At 44.3% G+C, this 25001-nt stretch overlaps 1 protein-coding gene across 3 annotated transcripts in view; it reads right to left on the reverse strand.

The window, feature by feature from the left end:
• Positions 1-10814: 10814 nt before the first annotated feature.
• FLI1 (Fli-1 proto-oncogene, ETS transcription factor) overlaps positions 10815-25001 on the reverse strand; it is a 129251-nt gene continuing 115064 nt past the window's right edge. For all 3 annotated transcript variants that reach the window (XM_011965434.1, XM_011965432.1, XM_011965433.1), the window contains 4 exons: positions 18597-18662; positions 16806-16865; positions 14856-14903; positions 10815-13630 (listed from right to left, as the gene is read on the reverse strand). In XM_011965434.1, the coding sequence (XP_011820824.1) occupies positions 13101-13630; positions 14856-14903; positions 16806-16865; positions 18597-18662 (704 nt within the window). In that variant the 3' untranslated portion in view covers positions 10815-13100. The remainder of the gene's footprint in view (positions 13631-14855; positions 14904-16805; positions 16866-18596; positions 18663-25001) is intronic.

Genomic DNA, 25001 nt, shown 5'->3' on the forward strand with positions numbered 1-25001 from the left:
GCGGGCAGGGGGAGATGAACCTGGGTGGTCAGGCCGGAGCTGGGCCCAGGCGCTGCCAGGTGGACGCCTCTGCCCTGGGTGGGGTTGGAGGGTCTTCCAGGAACCTTTCTCAAAATAAAACAAATCGAAAACCTTTCCCTGGTTGGCCGAATGTTGCTGCAGAGGTAGACTTCCAGAAACTCCAAAACCGCTTCCTTTTCCCTCCCAGAGAGCTTCTACGTTGTCAAACGCGGACTCCATTGCGGGGTGAGGCCCCCAGACTGCCCCAGCCCTCGAGTCCCAGAGTTGCTGAGCGGCCGTATCCCTTACGTGGGGACCAAACGTGTCCTTGTCACAGGCGAGCTGCTCATTTGAGAACGCATCTGAGCACAGGCAGCGGGCGGGCGTCCTTCTAGGTGCTGGGATCACCAGGGAAGAAAACCAGAGCGGTGCCCTAGTGGAGCCTCCTTCCAGTGGGGAGAGACGGACATTAAGTCAGTGGGTACGATGGACAGTGGCGTCTGTTACAGGAAAGAAAGGCCTTGAAAACTGTGAAGGGCTTTGTGCTTCAGCTCTGCGGTGGAGGCAGCTCTCCGGCGGGGTGGTCTGTCTCCTGTGGAGCGGGCGGAAAAGGCCAAGAGTCAGAAGGTGCTGCTAGTGCCGAACAGCTCAGGGGCGGAACTGGCAGGCCAGGGTCCAAGTCCACCTGCTAGTGTCGTTTCAGAACCTCAGAACCCTCAACAATGAACAGGGACGGGCAACGCCCGCCTCACTGGGCTGTTCCAAGGGTTAAATGAAAATGGATAGTCCTCAGTGTGAGTTCCTAAAGGCCACATTTCAGCCTAGGTCCAGTGGCGATGTAGTGTCCTTCTCTCAGATGACATTTGCTGACTTTCCATAACATAATATAAGATTTCTGGGTGAAGCATGGATACTAGTAAGTCCTGGACAGGGGGGCCCCTCTGGGGAGATGCTGTCCTGGGTGGTCTCACACTCAGTGCTGTCCTGACTTTGGCCATAGGGGTGGCCTTAGGCTGGCCCGTCAGGGTGCCTCACTGACAGTAATCATCTAGGCAAACCAGATCTTCCTGCCCAAACATATTAACTGGGAAATACGGAGAGATTGAGGCAAGATGGTAGCGAGACGAACGACCAGTGGCAAGCTGTGAGAAGGGATCTCAGTCATGGGAATGCAGGAACACCCGCCATTTTGGACACTGGTAGCTTTTTTGTTCCAGCGCCAGGAGGCTGTCCCTCCAAGAGTTCCTGTTCTCCTGAGGTTCCTGTCTCCCTCACTGCCATGGCTGTTCGACAGTAAATTCCCAGTGTTCCAGGAAGCCTGCATGAATGCCTGTCAGTTCAAAGAAGCCATCTTCTATGAAGCCTCTCTAAATAATGAAGGGATTTTCTCTGACTATATGTGGCCAGGTTGAGAGTGGGGAGACCAATGACAGGTATGTGGTGTGCGTGATGGTGATTAAAACCTCAGCAGATAAAACTGTTTCAAAAGTTTGCCTTCATTAACAGTAAGGGATGCTGTTAGAAAAATTACTTTGTGTATCCTAATGCTGTTTTCTTTGTCCTTGGAGATGACTGGAAAAAGGGGACAGGACTGATTTACTTACTCTTTGTGCTGGTTAGGCCAGGCTGGGTCTGAAATTATGTCATTGCTTTCCGTCAAGAATGTGGCTTTCTTCCTCTGATGAGATGTCTTCAGCGTCGATTCTTCGCTCAGAGCTTGCAGAGGATTTAAACTGGGCTCAGACAACCCATTGGGGGTTGATGGCCCAGGAAAGATTATGATAAGGAAGGGGTGAGGGGCAGGAAGAGGGGTGGTGTTTTGGAATTTGGGATAATTGAATTTGCTGTGCAGCCAGCAGTTATGACTCGGGTCATCTGCTGAAGCTTCAGTTGTAAATCTACCAAGACCAGGAAATTCCATGGTTAGGCCAATCTTCGCATTTTCTCAGAGATCAGAATGGTTGAGGATTTAGCGAGAGACAGTTTTCACCTAGAGATGCTATGTGTCTCATTAAACTTTATTTTTTCATTAATATCATTAAGCTGATTTCCTGGACACCCAGCATCAGCCCCCCAACTTTCTGTCATATTCTCGCCCAGGGAAACCAGCAGGCCCTCATGCATAAAGAATATTTGTTCATCTGGTCTGATTAGCCAGAATGCTGGCAGTGGAATAGGCCCCCTCCAGGGACCGACTGCAGTTGTCTTAACTCCAGTTTCCTCTCCGTTGCCTTTGGCCAGTTGACTGAGCAAAGCTAAGGGACCATTTGTAATTAGCTCCCAACAAGCTGAATAGCTGATCTCTTGAGAATTAGATACTTCTTGCAAAGAAATTTAACCTAGGTGAATGTTGTATATAAATATGATATTTATGGCTCTTTTGAGTTTTCTGGAAACTCCACAAACGCCCATAATATCCCTCCCGGAATTAATCAGACTTCCCCAGAGGTAATGGGCTTTGATCTTCTAGGGATATGGGTTTCCTAAATGAGCCGGACATCGTAGGGGATGCCTGTATCTTTGGTGACGTAGCTCTTTGTGGGGATGGAAACACCTTTATTTTTTATTTTATTTTGAGTCCAAGTCTCGTTCTGTCCCCCAGGCTGGCATGCAATGATGCCATCTCAGCTCACTACAACCTCCACCTCCCAGGTTCAAGCAATCCTCCTGCCTTTGCCTCCTGAATAGCTGGGATTACAGGCGTGCACCACCACGCTCAGCTGATTTTTGTATTTTTAGCAGAGACGGGGTTTCACCATGTTGACCAGGCTGGTCTTGAACTCCTGACCTTAGGTGATCCACCCGCCTCAACCTCCCAAAGTGCTGGGATTCCAGGCGTGAGTCACCGCGCCTGGCAGGAAATAGCTTCTTTTCTCCTCTTCTCCCTCTTCATTCTCATCTACCCAAAACCTTGGAGTATTGGCTTTGAGCACAAATGGCAACCCTATGATTTGGTTGCTGGGTTGAAGCCACTTGATAAATCGGATTCATCTGAGTTTTGTGTCTTGGATTCTGATGATCACTGAAGTTTGTAAATATTCAGTATAAAAGGAATAGGCTGAGAAGCATCAGAAATATCCTTATGAAGGCAGATCTAGCTATAATTGAATTAATTTTGCTATTCAGAAATTAGTGGCAAGTTCATATTTCTTCCCTACAGACTAAGTCACTATGGGTAGAGTTTGCATTCTCCACATTTTAAACTTCTCGAGTGGATGTCTGACCCAAATTGGTTTCCTAATGGTTATCTGTTCTGTTATGACCTTTTTTCTGAATGACAAAACTTTGAGTTATGCAGAAAATCACTGAATGATTTGATGTTCCTAAAAGAGACAAAGAAAGAGCGAAGGAAGGTAACGCTGTCAAGAAAAGCTGAGGTGTCTGGAAAGTATTGCTTGAATATATGCAATGCTTCATTAAACATTTCTGAAAGCCAGGGGCTCTGGGCAATATAATCATCAGTGGAGAAAGAAATACTGCATCTTCTGGGGAAACCAATTCTCACCAAAAGCTAGCTTGGTAAAAATTACTGACAAGTTTTAACAGTGGTCTACCTCCATACTTTAACTGCATCTTCTGTAATTTTTATTTTCTCTGTGTATTTCTGGAATTAACAATAACTGAGGAGAACAGACAGCTCACGCTTCCCTCAGAATTGCTGGGCAGCTGTATTGGGTTCGGACACTTTTTGCCCAGCGGGTGCAGTTTGACAAATAGACACATACTGGATCTTTCTAGAAGCCAGACACTGGCTTATAAAGAAGGAGTTAGACAAAGTTTCTGCCCTTCATTCCCTTATTGTCTAATGGAGGACACAGACTTTGGGCACAAATAGATCCCAAGGTCTCATATTACTCTCTCTTCACAGAACCCAACAACCAAAAATAATTTAAAAACCATGCATTCTTCACCCCAGCCTCTACCAAAAACATTAATGTTATAACCCAGAACATTGCTTTTTCATCCTTACCAGCCACACTCTGTTCCCCTTCCCCTTCCAATTTCTCCCCTGCACATCTAAAACAAGGTTTTAACATTTCATTTTCTCCGCTTGTCTGTCCCTCATTGCTTCCTATCTTGTTAGCCTCTCTGGTTAACTACTCCTACATCTCTTTTTCTCCTTTAACTGCTCACCGGATTCTGCATCTCAAAAGGCACAAGGGTGTGTGTGTGTGTGTGTATGTGTGTGTGTAAATATGGAAGCAGGAAAACCACAATTTAATGGATCTTGTGGTCCCTTTTTGCCATGCATGGTCAACACATACACACAGATATGTGCTGTTGTAAGTGTGTAAGCACACACCTTCCCTTCTTCCTTCCCCTTTCCTTCCCTTTTCCTCCCCCCTCCTCCCCCCGCCACTGAGGTCTTGACTCCAGTAGCCATAGGTGCAGCAGAGCAAGGCAAGAGTCAGAGGGTAGTGATATCAGAGCCTGAAAAGGATGAGAAGGGCATCCGTGTGGCACATCCTGATGGGAAGTGTTAGTGCCCTAGTGGAGTAAAGAGAGCATGGGGCGCAGGGTGTGCAGCCTGTCCTGGGTGTCAGGGCTATAGCTGGTGGAGGAGGGTTTGCCTGTGGAGGGGTTGCCTGGGTTGGGGCATCAGAGCTTGAACAGGGTGAGAACAATATCCACAGAGAGGCACTGCCTGGGGTGGGGTGAGGAGGGTACCCATGCAGTGGGGTGGCCCAGATGGGAGTTTAGGGCCAATGCAGGGAGATGAACACGTTGCATGGAGGTGAGGGGTGCAGCAGAGATGGAAGATTGGGTGCATGCAGAAAGATTGACTCGGAAGTGCTTATAGGATGCCTAATGGAAACCATTCTTTTCACTATCAGATAAGGGAACTACGGACACAAAAGGGGATACAACATCCAGTGTTGGATTAGAAATGAATGCTTCTGAGTGAACTCAGGGTTTCAATGTAGATAGATAGTAGAAATAAATACAGAAATAAATGTATATGCATAGTCATATAGATAACAAAAATAAATATCGATATAAACATATAAGCATATACAGTCATGCACTGCATAATGATGCTTAGGTCCATGAAAGACCCCATATACAATGGTGATGCCACAAGACTATAATGGAGGTGAAGAATTCCTGTCACCCAGTGACATTGGCACTTATGCCCTGTGGAAGTGCAATGCAATATTCATGTCTGTGGTGACGCTGATGTGAACAAACCTACTTCCCCGCCGGTCTATGAAAGTCTAGCAGGTGGAGAGTACGTAATTCTTGATAATGATAGTAAACAACTATGTTACTGTTTATGTATCATTATTTTAGAATGATAGATTTTAGATATAAGTAGATAATGCCTACTTATATGTTTAAAAAGTTAACTGTAAAACAGCCTCAGGCATGTTCTAGGCTAGATATGAGTTCACGTCTTCATTTCTAACAAAAATTTCAAGGAGTAAAATGAAATATTTTTTAAATAAAAAGAGTGTATAGAATAAGGATATGAAGAAAATATTTTTATACTGTAAAATGGGTTTGTGTTTTCAGTTAAATGTTATTACAAAAGAGTAAAAGAGTTTAAAAATTTAGAACTTTATAAAGAATTATGGTAAGCTAAGGTTAATTTATTATTGAAGAAAGAAAGAGGTTTTGTGGATTTAGTGTAGCCTAAGTGTACAATGTTTACAGAGTCTGCAGTGGTGTACAGTTATGTCCTAGGCCTTCACATTCACTCACCACTCACTCACTGAGTCACCCAGATCAATTTGCCATCCTGCAAGTTCCATTCATGGTAAGTGCCCTATACAAGTGGACCATTTTTTATCTTTTATCCTCATATTTTTACTGTACCTTTTCCAGGTTTAGATACACAAATACTTCCCGTTGTGTTACAGTTGCCTACAGTATTCAGTAGAGTAACATGCTGTGCAGGTAACCTCGGAGCAAAAGGTTCTACTACATATCCCAGGTGTGTAATAGGCTGTTCCATCTAGGTGTGTGAAGTACACTCTATGATATTCACAACCTTAAAATCACCTAAGGACACATTTTCCAGAATGTATCCCCATTATTAAGCAAGGCATGACTATATATGTATGTATATACGTGAGTGCATATAGACACATACATACATATATGATATATGTGTGTGCATGTATCTACATCTATTGCCTGGCTCTGTACACTGAGTGGGCCTGGGAGCAGGGACACCCCATTAGCAATTGGCACATCTATCCCCAAGGTATTGGGTTCTAAATAGCATTTTCCACTAAAAAGAACTAGGAATCCACGGGGAGATGATTCATTCCAGGGCTGGGGCGCAAACTCCAAAATAAGTTGTTGTGGGAGAAAGTAAGGAAGCACTTAAAGACTGATGGGAACATGTCAAAGGAGACAGGAGCCAGCGTGAATGTCATTCCATTGGGACAATGTAATCATTAAAGAACAGGTCATATCCACTCAATAAAAGAGAAAGCCATGAGTCTTAGAGATACAAATAAATGAATGAATACATTGAAATTTGATGTCGAATGGGATATTTACACATTTTCAAAGTAAACCTCCACAAAATGCTTATTGATTACAAAGGGTAAAGGAATAACTTTTCAAAGGAGAAGCCTGGGAGACACCGTCTTAAACAAAGAGTGAACTTCGTCGATAATGGGATACATTGAAATAATGTACCACCCAATGCAATGCCAGGAGAAGGCAGCGTGACTCCTGCGACGGTCCTCTCAGAGAAGCCTCGGCTCAATCTAATCACAACGATATACCAGCAATCCCAAATTGGGGAACATTCTACAGAATACCTGACCTGTCATATTCAAAATTGTCACAGACCTGAAAGACCGAGGGAATGTTCCAGACTAATGGTAGATGACAGCATACACAATCAGCGATTCGGAATGGGAACCTTTTGCTCCAAAAGACAGCAGTGGCGACAATCAGGCAACAGTGTATGATGCCTCGGGATTACATAGGAGTAATCCGCCTGCATTAGTTATTCGATTCTCTTGATTATACCGGACTATGTAGGAAAAGGTTGTTGTTTAAATGAAATACGCCCTTAAGTGTTTGGGGTTAATGGAGCATGGTTGGCAACTTTCTCTTAAATGATTCACTAAAAACTGTTCGTCGTACTGTTCTAATTTTTCTGGAAGTTTGTGACTGTTTCAAGATTTTACAGTTAAAAAAAATCACAATTCTATTCTGTATATTCACAATACAGAATAGAATAGAATAGTGAGGTTTCACTCTATCTTCGATCAGAGAGGAACAGAGACCTGTACAGAATTTTGAATGTAAAGAGGAGTTGCCCCTCAATGAAGACAGTAAGACCTTGACAATAATACCTAGGAAATCTTGCAGTTTTCTAGTTCTTTTCAACATACAGAGCATTTTTATGTACATTATCTTAACTCCGGTGATACCGTTGTATAGTTATTATAATCATCTCATTTTATAGATGGGAAAAGCCAAGCTCCAAAACAGTAAGTTATAATATAGGCATGCTGGGCTTCCTAACCAGGTTTTCTGGACTCTGGGCCTGTTCTTCGTGTACTCACTTATCATATATTTACTGACCAGTTACGGTGCACTGCTGTCACTGCGGCAAATAGGACAGACAGTTCCTTTTCTCATGGAGCTGACAGGTGGCTTTAGGTCTGCGAAGAGTCTGAATCCAAGCTTGCAAGGAATAAAATCCCAGCTCCCAACCTTTATTTCTTAGCCGATTGAAAAATCCCATCCAACATTTCTGTCAAAGCACATTTTTAGCATTCCTTTATAACAATCTCAATTTATTTGCAACATCCTGCAGCTTGGCCACATGCTCCGCTGGCTTTAGGTGCACACATAGAGCCAAGGAAGGGCAAAATCCCAAGTAGGGCACTGGGAGGGCTGTGGATGGGGGAAACGCAAAGGTTCTCTGGAAAACCTAACTTATTCCTACTTTGCACGCATTTGGAAAATGTCTTTCTGACCACAAAACATAAATGACACTGCACTGAACTCCCCAAACAGGGTGCCCACCAGTTACCCAGAACTTAATGAATGTTCTTGGAAAATACTAGCCAATACTAGCAGATAATGATGATTACCCATAAACCTCCTGTACAGCAGTCTGCAATGGGTCTTCCACATTGTCATCCAATGTCTCATAGAAACTCATGCAGGAGATATAACTCAGGTCCTACTTAATCGATGAAGACAAGTTACCCAGGAGGTGGAAGGGCCAGCATTTAACCCAGAGTTTCTGGCATTATATTCATTTTCGTTTGTCTACTCAAATTGCCTCTTTCCTCCCACTAAGAAAACACATGAGTTAACTCAGCTAAAATGCAGAAGGTTAATCTAGCAGTTGTAGGTGAGTGAGTGGTCTCACTGGAAATTTTTCCTGTCTCCCTCTAGAGCTTTTAAGCTGAGTGTAAATTGACTATGTGCTTAGGGATTTACCAGCTCGGACAGACTGAAACAATTAGACAGGAGGCCACATCAGACTGAGAGAGAGAGACAGACCCCAGGCTTGTGGGCCCACATTCCTTTTAAAGCTTCCCTCCCTATCCTTTCTCAACTGGCTGAAACCCTGAGGTTTGACTGGCTAACCCACTTCCTCTCACAAGTGTCCATCCCCCGAGGGAGCCTGGGATTTGTAGTTTTGGAATCAGCTGGCCTTTCATAATCCCTTAGCCGGACTCCCTAGCTGAAGGCATGTAGTGTCAGTTTCAGTAGCTTTCTATGTGATGAAATGCCCAATGCGCTTTCTGCAAAACCTGCATTCCTTCGCGGATAAGAGCAAAGCTTCTGTATGCTCACCAGAACCCAGCCAGTCCCCTGGCCCCCATCCCGGTTCTTATTACCTCTCCCATCCCTGCCCCCATTGATACAAAGCATCCTCTTACCTCAACCTCCTGAGGGCCTTCTGAACACAAGCCCAGCGGTACTGTTGATGGTGGAGGAATTTCTGAGCGAGGGAGCAGGGCTGGGCAGCAGAGAGCCATGCTTAAGGGTTGCTTTCCCCAAGCACATTCCCCAAAAGGACACCTTTTCAAGAGTTTGTAAGGCAACAGGTTTACGTGATGCTTGTTAATTAACAGATATTGGAGGAAATACGGTAAGAAACCAAGTCCACAGAAACCACCTCTCACAGAAAGTACTGCATTTTGTTCTGTTTTTTACTTCTCCACTAAGCATTGCCTTGGGTTGGCAGTGCCTTGGCTTGGGGTGGACAGAGGCTCCTTCCCTCCCTTGTGTTGTAGAACCTCCTGATCTCATTTGGTCTAAACTAGCAAACCTTATCTGAGAACCTCTTAATCCACTTCCCATTGTGTATGTTCATCACTCACTTGCATGCAGATATTATTGGTTAAGTAAAATAACAATCTTTTTAAGTGTTATTACATTTTCTAGTGGCTGTTGACTATTAAAAATGTTTTAAAATAACAGATACTGAAAATAGGCCCGGCGTGGTGGCTCACGCCAGTAACCCCAACACTTTGGGAGGTTGAGGTGGAAGGATTGCTTGAAGCCAGGAGTTTGAGACCTGCCTGGGCAACATGGAGAGACCCTATCTCCACAAATAAAATAAAATAAAATAAAATAAAATAAAATAAAATAAATAGAACTTTCTTTGTGTGGGACTCAACAACATTTTTTGACACTGAAAAAAGATGACCTCTGCTATAGACTGACTGTGTCTGTCCCTTCTCCCAAATTCATATGCTGAAACCTAATCCCCAATGTGAAGGTATTTGGAGGTGATGAGGGCATGGTGGTGGAGCCCTTAAGAGTGGGATTAATTCCCTTATGAAAGAGACCCCAGAGCACTCCCTTGCCCCTTCCACCATGTCAGCACACAATGAGAAGTTTTCCTCTATAAACCAAGGCAAGGGCCCTCACCAGACACTGAATCTGCTGGTAACTTCATCTTGGACTTCGCAGCCTCCAGAACTGTGAGAAATAAGGTTCTATTTTTATGAGCCACCCAGTCTATGGTAGTTTGTTATAGCAGACAAAATGGACTAAGACGACCTCCCGCTAAAGGACTGTTGGCCAGTGTCCCAAACTGTGGGGAGGAATAGCTTCCATGAGAACAGCTTGCAAGCCTGCATGCCCGCTTTGCTTGGCTGGCACTGTTTGTTAGATGGCAGAAACCTCATGGCACAGGCACAGAATGATCCAGTAGGGAAAAGACTGGACTAGCAGCCAGGAGAGCAAAGATTCTGTTTGTCCTCTGTGACTAGTCAGCTGCATGCCCTGGAGCCAGCTAGCAAACGTTCAATCTGGGCATTGCAGGAGACTAAATGCCAGTCCTCCCTCTGTACAAATGCTTATGAGGAGAAAATGGTGCTTCAGTCCTGTCAGCGAGTGGGCCAGCTTCTGAGCCGTAGGACAAATCACTGTGGAACATATTCAGGGGGCGAGATTTGGCTAAAGCTCTATGGCTCTGTAGAGTAGATGAGCCTGAGCCAGCGTTTGAGTAGGACACATAAAGAAAACCTTTAAAAGGATGAACTAATGGGCTGAGCATCTTCTTACAGCACTCAGAAATATATGCCTCCATTTTCCCTAATGAATACTTTGCAGATTTCAAAATTGATGGGAAAATTGCGTGGCTGAGATGGAGATCTGCAAAAGAATTCAGCTAGATGGTTCTTAAACATACCTGGCCTTCATCATTCCTCTTTCTATGCTTGGGCCACTAATACCAAGTTTTAATTTTCTCCTTTCTTAGAAGTCGCTAGAAACCCAGTACATGCACACACACTTTTTTCACTAAAGACTAACTTCTTTGTTTTGAGAGTTAACAGCAGAGGATATTCAGTATAGAGAAAATAGGAAGAAAACAGTAGAATTTTAGTTTCAATTTATTTTTATAACACCATTTAATATGTTCTATTTTGTATTTGTTTTCTAATATGAAGAATAATGTAACAGTTTGTATATATGATTTATAAATCAATGTGCCTATGTTGAGAATATGTGCTTTACGCAACTTTTTAAATGGCAGGGTGCAAGATTAAAAAAAAAAAAATTGGAGACCATTGTTCTGAAACACATCCCATTTCATTTAGGTAGACACGTTGTCTTGAAGGTACTCAGTGTTACCCAAAGAAGGTTCTAGGATTACCAGTGCTATGAGTTGAATTCCTTGCAAATCAAGGACTTCCGAGGTCTCGCTCTTTTCATTGTAAAATAGAGAAAATGAAAACAAGCTACCTAACAGTGAAGCAACTGGAGGCAAGTTTCTTCCTTGGGAAGAAAAATGACCTTAAAAATCTGCATGAGCCATAAGATCCTGGTCTGAGACCTGAGGGAAGCAGGGCGCTCATTCTCTGCGGGAGTAGCAGAAGGTGGCCACCTGGGTCTGAAGTGCCCCGGGGAGGCTGCAGAGTTAAATCTCACAGACAAGTCTGGATAGACCAGCTCGCTTTGCTCTGTTCCTTACGTACAGGTTATCCATGGCCTTGGCTGCCATTTATAAAACCCTTTTAGGCTAGAGGAAGATTTAAATAACACACAAGAAAAAATACTACAAACATCACCAACAACAATGAAAAACCACATTGATTTGATACCTTCTGCTGCACTGCACTATGTACATTTGAAAAATTCTTGATAGTGCAGGAAGTAAATACGAAAGTTCCCCAGAAAAAAACCCTTTGACCTCACGGGGGCGGTAAATAAGAAAACTGTCCTCAGCGCTGAGAGAAGGAACCATTTATTTAGTCAAATTATTTTACAACATGGTCTTCATTGACAGTTGTCAGCTTAACACTTCATATAGTTAAAAAAGTCAACAATTACCTGCAAAATTATATATATTTTAATGTCTAAAAATATGTTGCATATATAGAGCAGGAAAATCCCTCCTCTGCACAAGGGAAAGTTTTGTTGTTTTTCCCAGAGCTGTGATTATTGCAGTACTGTTACACACATTTCCAAAGCATTAAAGATCTAAATGGATTATCTTTCCTTGCTTGTGTATGCCTGTTAAATAACTGTACCAGTGCTTTGCTTTCTCGTAAGTCAGTGACTTAAACAGCCCTGTTTCCTTTTCAGCAATAGTCATATTATGCTTTTTAAAAACCAGCTATAAAAACGTACAAACAGCCCAAATGTACAGATTGATAAAAGATGTACAAATTACATTAAAAAAAAATAACAGCGACTGATTCGATAGTAAAACTGCTTTTGTGACCGAGGTCAACTCGTTTATTTATTCTTAATTTTTAATTATTTATTTTTAATACTGTGAGATATAGGAAAATAACTCTGCATAATTTATACAGTAAGTTGCCTTCTGATTGGTTGACCCTGGTCGGATGGTCTGACAAGCGCACAGCGCTTGCGAATCTGTTTGAGTTTAGAAATCCCTACAACTTTTCCAAGTTCTGGGACCTACTGTCATCATTTAAAAAAAATAGTTATTTAATTCCCCATCTTTCAGGAATGTATGTATTTGCATTAAAATTTCTTAGTTCGTATCTTGACTATTTCTAGAAAGAGTGGTCAGTTGAGTGCATACTGTCCACTGAGGGGGATTCTGCAATGCCCTTGACGTCTTAAACACACACACCTTCTTTCCATCAAATTCCAGTTGGGTGAAAACTTCACTGGCCTTACAATCAATGTTCCAGTTGCCATCCACTGAATTCGGTCCTCCTAAAATTAGATTATAAGCTTCCCACCTCTATTTTCACTAAATCTCAAACCAGAACATGACTGGTTAAGTCCATGATTCTGTGTCGTACTGAACCCCTAATGAGACCCGTGTATTGATAAGAAACTGCTTTGGTCATAAAAACATAAAGAAAATGTACAGCTTCTTTCTCAGAACCATGACATAACCATTCCAGTAATTTTAATATGCAACTCACAAGATGCTAGGAGACTGAGAATTCAAACTGGCATACTGGCCCATGGAATTATCCATCTCTTTGTTCAGGTAGAGGAAGCAAAAGTTACCAACATTAAAAAAATGTTTTTAAGGAACAAATACAAAGGTTCTATCCAACAAGAAAGAACATCCAGTTTTGTCTTCTCTTCAAGGCCACATATGTCCTGTAGAGTCCAAAGCATCCAGTAAGTGTGCAGGATGGGCTTCAGCTAGAAGGCCACCGATGAGTAAGCTTCTAGTAGTAGCTGCCTAAGTGTGAAGGCACATGGGTGTTAGGATGGCGGGGGACGTTGGGGTTGGGGTAGATTCCCCCCGTGGGGGAGGTCCAGTATTGTGATGCGGCTCCAAAGAAGCTGGAGGAAGTGACAGGCATGGAGGATGGATGGGGAGGGACAAAGTTCACCTTCTGCTGGTGGGCATGGTAGGAAGGCATGTAGGAGATGTCAGAAGGGTACTTGTACATGGATGACTCGGTTGGATGTGGCTGCAGAGCCTGGGCAATGCCGTGGAAGTCAAATTTGTAGGCATATCTTTTGCCGTGCACTTTGGTCATAATGTTTTTATCATAGTAATATCGGAGGGCCCGGCTCAGCTTGTCATAATTCATGTTGGGCTTGCTTTTCCGCTCGCCCCAGCGCCTGGCCACCTCATCGGGGTCCGTCATTTTGAACTCCCCGTTGGTCCCCTCCCAGGTGATACAGCTGGCGTTGGCACTGTCGGAGAGCAGCTCCAGGAGGAATTGCCACAGCTGGATCTGCCCACTTCCTGCAGGCCGTGAGGCAAACGGGAGAGAACAGAACACCTCAGTCCAGAGAAGGCAGAACCCAGTTCCCTAAATGCAGGGAGCTTCTCATCCTTTTAAAGAAACCTTTTGTTTCCTTTGACATCGGGATGGACCTGACAAGCCCTTCTTCTCACTGTTGATTTGCCTTTCTGCTTGCCTTGGGGATGGGTATAATAAGCGAGGTTAGATCCTAAGATGCTTTGCCCCAAGGCCTGGTAAATGGAATGTGGGAAGTGAGGTGCAAACTCTGCCCAGAACTAGCTGTGTGATCTTAGGCGAGCGACGTCCTCCCTCAACCCCTTTGGTAAGGCTTTTGAATCTCTTCAGCTAGAAAGGCCTGAACCACTGTCTGATCTCTAATTAGTGGTCAGGTCCCCCAGGGAATTCCCTGTCAGCAGTAAAGAGTCAGGGGCAAGGCATGACTGTGGGAGTCATTGGGAGAAGCTGCCTCACGAGCTTTAGCTTTTGGCCCCTGGCAGGTCCTACAGCTTGGCTTGCAGCTCTAAGTTCTACAGAGAACTTGTGCAGAGAGAAAAATACCCAGAATATGCTGGGTGGCTTCTTTGTCCTCTGGCAGGAATGCCCAGGCATGAAGGAATGGGTAGGGAGAGTCCCTGGGATGGGAAGGTGAGTGGACCACACTACTACAAGAGCCTGCTAGCTCCCAATCTCGATGGACTTGGTTTAGAAGGATCCTCTTGAGAGTTATTTTTGATACTAAATCTTTAAAATACAAGGTCAAATTGACTGTATCTGCAACTTTTCCAGGACACATCTCTTTTATAAGGCCAGATAACTCGGCAACACTTTCTAAAATCACAAATAAAGCACTTTGGAATATTTACTTATTTGTGCCTTGCATGCGGGAGACAACAGAGAGCTGAGTGGAGTTGTCTTCTTTTTCTTTCTTGCCCATTTTCTCCAGTTAAAATGCCTACCTGTGCCGCTCATTACTTATCTACACCTAAGTGCACATATGCAGTGCTAAAGTGTTTATTCCCAGAAGCATCCTCAGCTGATGAACCTTGACACCTCATCACAAGCCCTGACCTCTTGTTCACATGCTCCAGAAACAGACACTGAACATTTCAAGGAAAGAGGTGCACGTTACTCCCCACTCAGGCGTCTGGACAGAATTCTCTGCAACTTCACAAAGCTACGAAACATTCTGGCAAAAAAAAGGCTCGCAGGCCAAGGTAAACTCACCAGGGTTGGCTAGGCGACTGCTGGTCGGGCCCAGGATCTGATATGGATCTAAGGAAATAAAAAAGGAAATTTGCTTCAGTGTTATTAAAAATATGACAACCGCCATAAGAAAACCATAAGGGTTTATACTTTTATTTCAAGATCACGGGAAAGACTGATTTCAGAAAACTTTACTGCTTTTATTTGCAGATCTCAAAGATCTTGATGACATTTGTGGTCTTCATCTCAATAATGACAGAAACAACAAAGAATAGGAACAGGATTACTTTTTCTTATTTGGCATCTAAAATGTGCAGATTATGTTGTCATTACCCAAGGCAAAACAATGAAAACATTTGGAAAGGAACTGGCTAATATTCAATGATACAATGGACAGCTGACTCCATGAGCTTAAAGAAGGTCTCAGGGTTACTGGTCTTTAATAGCTCTACCTAATACTAACAACCTTATTAATCTGTTTTTTAAAATGTAGCATGAAAAACACATGCCTAGAAACCAAGCAGCCTGGGTTTTAGCAGCAGTTATGTGATAAACAAATAACTTGTTGGACAATTTCTGGGAATCAGTTTTCTCATCTGTCAAATGAGTAGGTTGGGCTACTGGATTCCTCAGTTTTCTTCTAGGAAAACACTCTGTGATTTGAAACTTAGAAATGTCAGCACAAACCAGAGTTTGTATTTTAGCTATAGAATAACTATTCTTAAAAATCTCACTTTACTCAAAACATATGTGTTCATTTAGCCATGAAAAAGTCTTTGCAATATTGGTTTAGGTGAGAGGTTTATCTCCTTTTTTGTTAGTTGAGGAAATCATGGTAGAGAGCTGGGTCTCGACTTGGCACAATTGTCACGTATTTTGTGCAATTTTGCTACTTTTTCAACTATAATTACAATTTTAAAAATACCAATATGATTTCTGGGTTTCTACTTAGAAGCATAAATTAACTTCAAGAGTCCTTAAGCCCATTGAGACCATCCTTTCTCATCCACACCATTGATATGATAACTAAAGTATTTTTGGCAGGTGATACCTAATGCATAATTTTGTTGTTATTGGACAGTCTTTAAAACTCTCTACATCTGACTTGTGATCCACAGTCAGCAAATTTTTTCTTAACCTTCCAGGTGAAATGTCAGTTGATTTTCTCTTGCTCTGCCTTCTGTGGAGATGCAGAATAATGTTTGCCTGCCCCAAAGCAAATGACTTGTTCAGAACTTTATCTCGGCTGCATCACATAAGAAGACAGAGAGAGGAGCTGGGGCTTGGGCACAGCAGCTGTCTTCAGATACACAAAGGGTTTCGGAGAAAGCAGGAGGAAGGCTTCCCCAGAAGGCAAAGCTTGAGCGGAAATTCCAGGAGGCGGACTTTGGGTCAGATAGTGGAACTGGGCCCAGCTAGAGAGTCAATGCCCTGGTTTACTATAAGCACAAGTAAGGTAGAGGTGAGGGTATGACAGACCCAGAAATCTCTAAGTTCCTCTCCAATATGGAGTCTCCAAGTCCACGGCTTTAAAAGTTCCTCTGCCTTAATTGTTAAGCCGACCCATCACAGGGTGGGGATATTTCTGAAAGTAAGGTTTGGTGAAGTATAGAAGGCTTGGACAGGAATTTGGGGGTCTGGGATTATAGCTCTATTTCTTTCATTAACCAGTTGTATGGTTTTTAGCGAGTCACTTCACCTCGCCGGGCCTCAGTTTCTTTATTTAACAAAATAAAGCATTGGAACAGTTCATCTTCAAGTTCCTTTCACCTTTGATATTTAACAAGTCTCCACTTGATTTCAGTACCTGTTACTTCATTCACAGGCCTATTAGGGTCAAAGATAGACCCTCTTTGAGAGAAATAAGAGAGAACATATGTAGTATATTGTTTAAAGCCTCCATCAGTTGACCATGTGGAATCAACAACTGTGCAGGAAGCAAAGGAGAGATTACATATCCCGGGCAGGTACCTGGCTGGGGCCGTTGCTCTGTATTCTTACTGATCGTTTGTGCCCCTCCAAGGGGAGGACCTGTGGCAAGAGGGAAAGAAATGCAATGAGTAGGACCTGGCTCCCCGAAGGGAGCGAGATGTCTTGACAGATATGCTTTCTCACTCATTCCTTCACCCACTCTCCACTGACTCATTTATTCATCTTGCTTTAGAAACATTTACCTAGAATCTGTTATGTGCTGGCCCTGTTCTCCACTCTGGAGATTCAGGAATGAACAAGCCATTCCTGGTAAAACTTGCAATCCAATGGGAGAGACAACAACAAACACATTTTCAAATTCTTAAAATTTTGTGTTTGCTCAAATGTCACCTTTTCATTTTCAAATTTTTAAACAGTAAACCAACAGTAGAGCATCACTGATGGTACTGAGGCTGCGGATTTCATTTTCAAATCGGAAAGTTAGAGAAGTCCTGACTGAGAAAGTGACATCTGAGCAAAGATCAGCTGCTTCGTGGTGTCCCTGTCTTGTGAGTTTCCTCCTTGGTATCTCTCACACACCCTTTCCATTCCCATGATCACTTCTGCGTTGCAGATCTGTGTTGCTTCTTGCATGGTTTGTGGCTTAGTCTGACTGGTGTCCTCGTTACTCCTCTCTCTCCCCACAACCCACCATGCACGCCACTGTTCAAAACCTTAGTGACTCCTCATTGCCTAAAGAACTAAGGCCTATCTTCATAGCATCATTTACGATTCTGTTTCTTACCTTTCCAGACTTCTTCTGCATCACACATCCTAAACTCCAGGAACCTGAGGTCCTCTCTGTCAGACATGCCAAGCTGATGTCTTCCCCAGCCCACACTGCCACAGGTCCAAATCCTGCCTCTCCTTCCAGAGCTGACTCAAGTGCTACCAGGTCCACAAGCCTTCCTTGATACCAACCAGATGAAAGGAGTTCTGTGTGTGTGTGGTTTCCCTCTCCCGCTTATGGGACCAGTGCATGTCTGATTCATCTTTGTGAATCTTATATTGCCAAATGTCATGTGCAGAGTAAGTAAATAATTAATACACATAATTGGAAGGGGTCTGGGTTATTGTTTGGGCATTAATTTGTAACCCCGACCTCTTTCTTGAAAGAATTCCCTTTACCACCTGCTCATGTGCTTCATATTTTGCTTCCTAGGCATGGCAAGATTGATTTCTGGTACAAGAGTTCGTGAGTCATTCTTGCCCCTTATTCCCTTAATGGGAGATATTGGGTAGACTTCGACATGCCATCATCTCACCACTTGGTGGAGAAATTGATGTCCCAGACCCCCTGGCATCTCCTCATCAGGGATGGAAGATGTGGAGGAGATGGCAGGGGTCTGAGACATCAATTTCTCCACCAAGTGACGATATGTTGAAGTCTACCCAGTATCAAGGGGGATGGGGAAATTGGTATGACTTAGCCTCAACAGTTAGGGGAGCAAAGTTATAGAGAGTCATTATCTTGATTTAAAAAACAGAAGCCACACCCAGTGACAGTGACCATTCATTGGTATAGAACCTTGTCTCAAGAAAACCTTCAAACTTCCAATGTTCTAAAACGGAGTACAATAAAACAAAACTCAAAAATCTAAATGAAAATCTCATACCATCTTTCAAGGACTGGGTATCATGGAAAGGCCCTAAATTGGCAAATAATTTTGATGTCTACTCAAAAAGCAGGGAAACAAATGTTTGCTGCTCTCCTGTATCTTATGATCCTGTTCTCCAACCCCGTCCTCAGAAACATGCTTTCCTCCAAAGAATTATAAGACATTTACTTACTTTTGTTGAGGCCAGAATTCATGTTATTGCCCCATGCTCCTCTTCTGACTGAGTCATAAGAAGGGTCTAACGAACAATAACAAATAGGGGTATATTAGCATCGCCTGCTTCTCAGAAAAGTTGCGTGAGCATTATCTGTAGTGATCAGGAGAAATAAAATTCAATTCAGCAATGGCTTTTAAAGCATCCCTAAATTCTGGAAGTGTACTCACCCCCTGGGGTTGGGGTGGTGGAAAGAACCTTAACACTCTTTGAGAAGATCTGGGAGCCAAAGTAATGGGAAGAACCCTCAATGTGAAGTCAGAGGATTGGTTCAATTTCTCTCCCTGACACTATTTGTTGTGAAACCTGGGATGAATCAAAAGTCTCCTCTGGGCTTCAATTTTCTTTAATGTGGAAATAAAAATTTATGTTTTATCTACCTTATGGGGTTGTGGAAATGACCAAATGAGATAACATATGGAAAAGCACCTTATGAAGCTTTCTACAAATATATACTGACACAAGGCTAGACATTTTTTAAATGTCCATAGTTCTGAGGCAAAATCCTTCAAGCAGCTCTGAAGAGCAGGCAAGGTCTGGACTGGGTGAAAGGCCCATAAAAAGAGTGTCTCAAAGCCCAGGGCCGTGACATTCCTGGGGGCCAACTCCAGTCCCCGATGTCAGAACATGGATGATGTGGGATGACATCACAGGGGTGGGAGCACATTCCAGGCTCTCTGAGGGCTCTCGGGCTTTTCTATTGGCAGTGGAGAGGACTGGGCTGATGACCACGGAGAAAGGGAAGAGGCCAGAAATGTGGCTGGGAGAGGGGCTGGATCAGGAAATGAGTGGATGGAGACCTGCTCCCCACCTGGGCATGACGAAGGGCTTGCTTCTCAATTGTCTTGGAGAATACTCCTCAAATCTGAACTTTTGTGATCGTAACCTCTTTCTTGAAAGATTCCACATGCTTCCGTAAACGTGCTCAGAAATCGATTAACTAACTAGCTGGAAACTTCTTCCTTCCCTTTCTCGTGGTGGAGTCCCATTGAGACACTGAGCAGGAATAGCAGAGGAGCTTGAGGATACAGAATTATGACTTTCAAAGTCATTCCACGAACAACAAAGAAACCATAAAAACCATCCGAACAAATGGAGCACAAACCTCATCAAACAAGAGTCTGACAGGGTAAAACACAAACCATGCCCTTCAGCCCCTTCTGAGCCTCTCAAACAAATTAGAATAAGAGTTGGGAGACGGGTGGACTCTGATTGCCTGGCCTCATTGTTTCTGGCTAAGAAGATCCAAAAAACAGGGACCTTTTTTTTTGTGGAAAAATCCACGTGCAGATGCACATTCCTCAAGGCTCTGGAAAAGCCAGTTCAGTTTTAAAATTACAGTCTTTAGCAACTGGCATGAAAAGCAACACAGAAAGTGAGGGGGATGGGATAGGGAGGAAGGGCAAGGCAGGGGACAAAAGAGAGAGGCAAAGCTCCACTCCTGTTTTTGTTTTTGTTTGACTTTTTTTTTCTTTCCTAATTCGTCCTCTAAAGGGATGCTTCTTGCTTAAAAACAAACAAGACAAATGAAAAACCAGCTTGTTTGCAAGCTTGGAATGAGGTGGAAGGCTCTGATGGGCATTTTCTGAGATGTCTTGCTGAGGAAGTGCAATGTTGGCAGTGGCAGAACATTTTTCTTTGAGCAGGAGGAGGCTGCTGCTTAGGCCTCCGGTAATAGATTTGGGACCAACTTCTACACTGCATTGTGTGCATGGCCAGGGAGTGGGTGTGAAGTCATAGGAAACATGTTTCTTGTCCTTGCATGTGAGTATGAGAGGGTAACTGCGATTGTGAGGAAACACGGGTCATGTGCCTAAGGCGTGGAGGAAACACAAAGGGCTCCTGGAGGTTGAGGGAGAGGTGAGTGGAACGAGGGCCGAGAGAGGGGAGTGGATCACGCAGGAACAAGGCAGAGGTGGGTGGCGAGATGTCAAGGCGAGGTCTAGAGACAGCCATGGGAGGAGCTGTACCACTGAAGGAGAGCAATGTAGAGGGAGAGGAGAGAGGGCCGAGGCATGTTCAAGGTCTTGCTGATGGTAGCTCAGTAAACTCTGTGACCTTGGCGCTGCAGGCAATGGGAACTAAGGGAGGCTTTGTGCATGCAGCCATGCTAGAAAACAGGGTGTGGCAAAGAATGAGCCTGTGGTGGTATGTGGGGTGGATCCGAGGGCCTGGGGGAAGGAGATCATTCTAGTGGGAGCAGAACAGAAAGTAGAAGAGAAGTGACACATTCAAACAAAAAGAAAAAAAAAAAAATCACTAAATTCCAGGAATCGTACATGTCATCTGAACTTCTGACTTGACTTCTGACTTACTGCATGGATAAAATCTGTCTCAAGTTTTTCTAAACATTTTTTCTGCTCAATCATTAGTCTACTGAAGGCTTCAACCCTCTCTGAAAGCTATCTGGTAACCACTCAGAATTATTTTTTTTGGAGCCTAAATTATGGCCATGGCTATAGTTATCACTGACTTCTTATCAGCTTTTCTCCCTATTCTCTTATTCTAGTTCCAGGGACAGAGCAGACATGCAAAAATCTGAATGCATGACAGAATTCCCTGTCACCAACAGAGGGCATATGACCATGGGATTTTCCCGTAGCTCTGAGTGATGGAGCCTGGTTGAAGGTGTGCCTTATCAGAGCAGTGGCTTGGCAGCCCCATCTTTCTGTGATGCCCCAGGGCCTTAGGAAGGAGGCAGCGTTTGATGGGGCAATGTGTCCACAGGCCCATCTGATGGCAGAAGCCTGGCTAACAGGACTTTGGAAGTCCCAACCAATGCTACAGTCCTCACATAGGTGAAAAAAGGAAGTGACAGAAACACAGAGGCCACCCAACAGTCAGCCTGAACTGTGCTCTCACTGTGAAGTAATAGAGTCATAAATAGCAACAGGCCATGCCCTAAGCTGGTGTCTTCACCCAACGTCCATCCCAGCAGCCTGTGGAGTCAGAGTAGCAAAGACCACAGGCCTCCCTCTCATTTCTTTTTCATTCCCAAGTAATTGCATGGAAAATCCTCCCACTGGTACCTGGCTGCACAAAGGACAGCCTGAGCCCATTGGCTCTGGGTTTTAACAAAAGCACTCCGTAGGCTCTGGGGCTCGAAGAGACGTCTGGTCAATGTAAGATTTAAGTTAAAACCAGCATTTTCAGAGCAATTTCTGCTCCAAAGAAAAAGCATGAAGATGCAGAAGGCCAAGAACTAAAGTTTTGCATTCTGCCCTAGGGGTATGAAGAACCAGGCCAGTCTTGCAGAGTAAATGAGATACCCAAGTAAACACCCAGCATAGTGCCCAGCACAGAGGGGGCCTCAGTGGATGTTAGCAATCAAGAATATGGTTTGTGTCATAGACCAAAAAAAATTCAGACCCAGAAACATGTTGGGCAGCCTCCCAAATCCACATTAATTCCCTCCTCCCCGCAACTCCCTCATCCTCCTTCCTCTGCTCTTCTATTTCCACTTATCACATAATTTAATCAGTAATTAATTAGTGTTTGTCGTTTATGGTTCATATCCCCCTCCCTCCTGAACATCAGGTCCGTAAGAGTAGGGATCTCTGTTGGGTCAGATATATCCAAGCACTTAGAACAGGGCCCCACACAGAGTTAGTAGACTGTAAGTATTTGTTGAATGAATAGATAAACTTGGCCAATATTTTCTCCTACTTGCTACATATACACAATTCTTCTTATTGTTCATGATATCACTAGTTGAAGAGAACCCAGTGCTCCTACCCTGACTTCACTAAATTAAGCCTCCGGCATAAGATTTCCATCTGGGGTGTTGAGGGGTAAAGACTGCATCACTCCCGTGTCCCCTCTGAGTAGAGTGGATCACAATCCACCTATTTATGAGGCATAGGCTAAAAGCTTGTTCCCACAGGGAAGTCAAGGCCTGAATGCTGCTTGGTGAAGTGATGTGCATTTTATGTGTTTTTAACAATGTCAGTGTTGAAGAGAGGGTTCATTTTTTTTTTCCTACTAAAAGTCACTCAAGAAAAATGTAGTAGTGTGGTCATCTCCAGTCCCCAACATACACAAAGAGCTATGTCTATATCCTGAATGCAGAAGTCTGGACCAGGGAGCTGACCCAGTTGCTCACATCCCCACACAAACCTCCTTGCAGAGCCCAACACCTGGCTGCGTGAGAGCTCCTGCCCCAACTGTCCCTCAGTGCATGGAGTGCAGCTTAGGCGGGGTGTGCCTGCTGTGAGAAGAAGCCTGAGCGTGCATGGAGGCCCTCTAGAATGTGGTGCCTAGAGTCTGCCTCCCAAGAACTGACTTCTGGAAAGACAAAGTTGAGATGGCAGCCAAAGGCCCAGTATGTAAAAATGTGACTGTCTGCACCAGTGCACCAGTTGACAATCTCGGTCCATTTCCATGGTGGCAGATGGCTTAATCAGCAGACAATCACACTGGTTCTGACAAACTCACTTTTCACTGTAGTGAAGGCCGACACCTGGCTTTACAGAGTACCAAGATAACAGATCTTATTATTGTGATTCCTTTTCAGAAGAGTGGCCTAAAGAGCTTTGCCTGGAGTTTCTGGTTTCAGGCAGTCCTGAGATCAACTCTTGCCAAAGCAAAGAGGCCGGAGCCTCATTCTGGAGAATGAAGACATTGCCAGCCATTGTGGATAATTCAGCCTCACATATATGATGTCCTTAACAGTATCACCATTATGTGATGCTTGGTGGGGCAGAATTTGACACTAAATGGCCTCTTAGATTCCAGGAGAGCCTCCTGGGGTAGAGAAATATGAGCATGGAGATTTTTTTCCTACAAAGTCTCTGTTGGAAGGAGAAAGCTGTTTCTGGACATGACCCTCTCATAGACATACCAGTGTTAACTCAGCTTCTGTGTGAAGCTTTTAACCTGGCCCTAGAAATATGGCCAAACATCTCTGGGAAGATATTTCCTTCAGCTCTGATGCCTCAGCTGTCTGAGAGCCCAAACGTCCCCGCCGGCATGTAGCCCTCCACCTTGTGACCTGACTGGAGGCCAGCAACACAGCGACATCAGCCCACAAAAGCCTCTCTCTTCATCCCCTCTGTCGTAAAACCTTGCTCTCAATGACTGCGTGGAAAAAGATGAATTTTCCCCAAAACTTCTCATTGAATTTCTGATTGCTGCTGAGAAGGCTGGCAGCACCTAACCCTGTTTATCCTTGGAAATCCTGGCTTCGGAATGCAGACCTTTCAGCCGAGCCAAGCAATGGGCAAGGCTGCTTGTGCTCCCAGCAGAGCAGGGCCCTTTGGTAGCCAGAACCAGACCTCCTTTCTTGAAAGAATGAAGATGCACAGGAGAAATGCTCAAATCGATGGTAGCCCTGAGACCCAAAGCCCTCAGCTTCCTCAGAGAGCTATGCCCACGAGCAGGAAGATTCACTCCGACTCTGACAGGGAAGAACCTACAGGTGAGCAGTGGTCTTTGTTGTTGGGCTGTCCGACAGGTTATGACATGTACTGGTCAAGGGCTGGACTAGGTGACCCCCTAAAACCCCGTCTCCGTCGGAGGTCCTGTACTTCTAATAGGTCCAGTCTTTGGGGAGGAGCAGCCTCTCCCAGACACCAACCCTGCAGAAGCTGCTCTCCTCTAAGCGTTCCTTCGTCCTGCGCTCCACCGGCCGGACCTGCTGCACGGCCTGAACCTTCCCAACCCACAGCTCAGGACTAGCTTCTTGTCTGCTGCAGTCTCTGCTCCTCAAGTCCCCACCCTCAGCCCTGCCCCAAGGAAAGTAGACGCAGGGCCTAGGATGTCATCGTGAAAGTATCCTTTCTCTCTGGTGGGCCTGGGGATTATTTTGGCAGTTAGGAGATGGGTCTTACAATCAGTTAACCTGGGATTGAAATCCCAGTGGCAGACATTGGCCTTGTGGAGTGACCTTGGCCATGTTGCTCTGCTGCTTTCAACCTCCAGTTCTGCTTCTCTGAAAAGCATTCATCACAAGTGCTTTCCACAGCTGCTATGAGGATTAAATAAGCATGTGCTAAATGGTGATTTTAAAAATACACACCACATACATGTAGTCTATTCAGTCCTGCTTGCCCCTCTGCCATGCTTATCTTGGTGAGATGAGGTTCCCAAGCTCATTGAGGAAGGCCTTGAAAAGGAAGAGAAGCCTGAGGGCTATAAAGGAGGAAGGACAGTTTTATTTCTGTGCTCCTGGAACAGTGATTCCCAAATTTAAATAAAGTTTGGCTCTCAGGCTGGGTGTGGTGGCTCATGGCTGTGATCCCAGCACTTTGGGAGACCAAGGTGGGAGGATCACTTGAGGCCAGGAGTTCAAGACTGCAGTGAGCTATGATTACACTATTGCACTCCAGCGTGGATGACAAAGTGAGACCCTGTCTCCAAAGCAAA

The sequence above is a fragment of the Mandrillus leucophaeus genome, unplaced genomic scaffold (genome assembly GCF_000951045.1).
Source record: "Mandrillus leucophaeus isolate KB7577 unplaced genomic scaffold, Mleu.le_1.0 Scaffold724, whole genome shotgun sequence".
Taxonomy (NCBI): Eukaryota; Metazoa; Chordata; class Mammalia; order Primates; family Cercopithecidae; genus Mandrillus; species Mandrillus leucophaeus.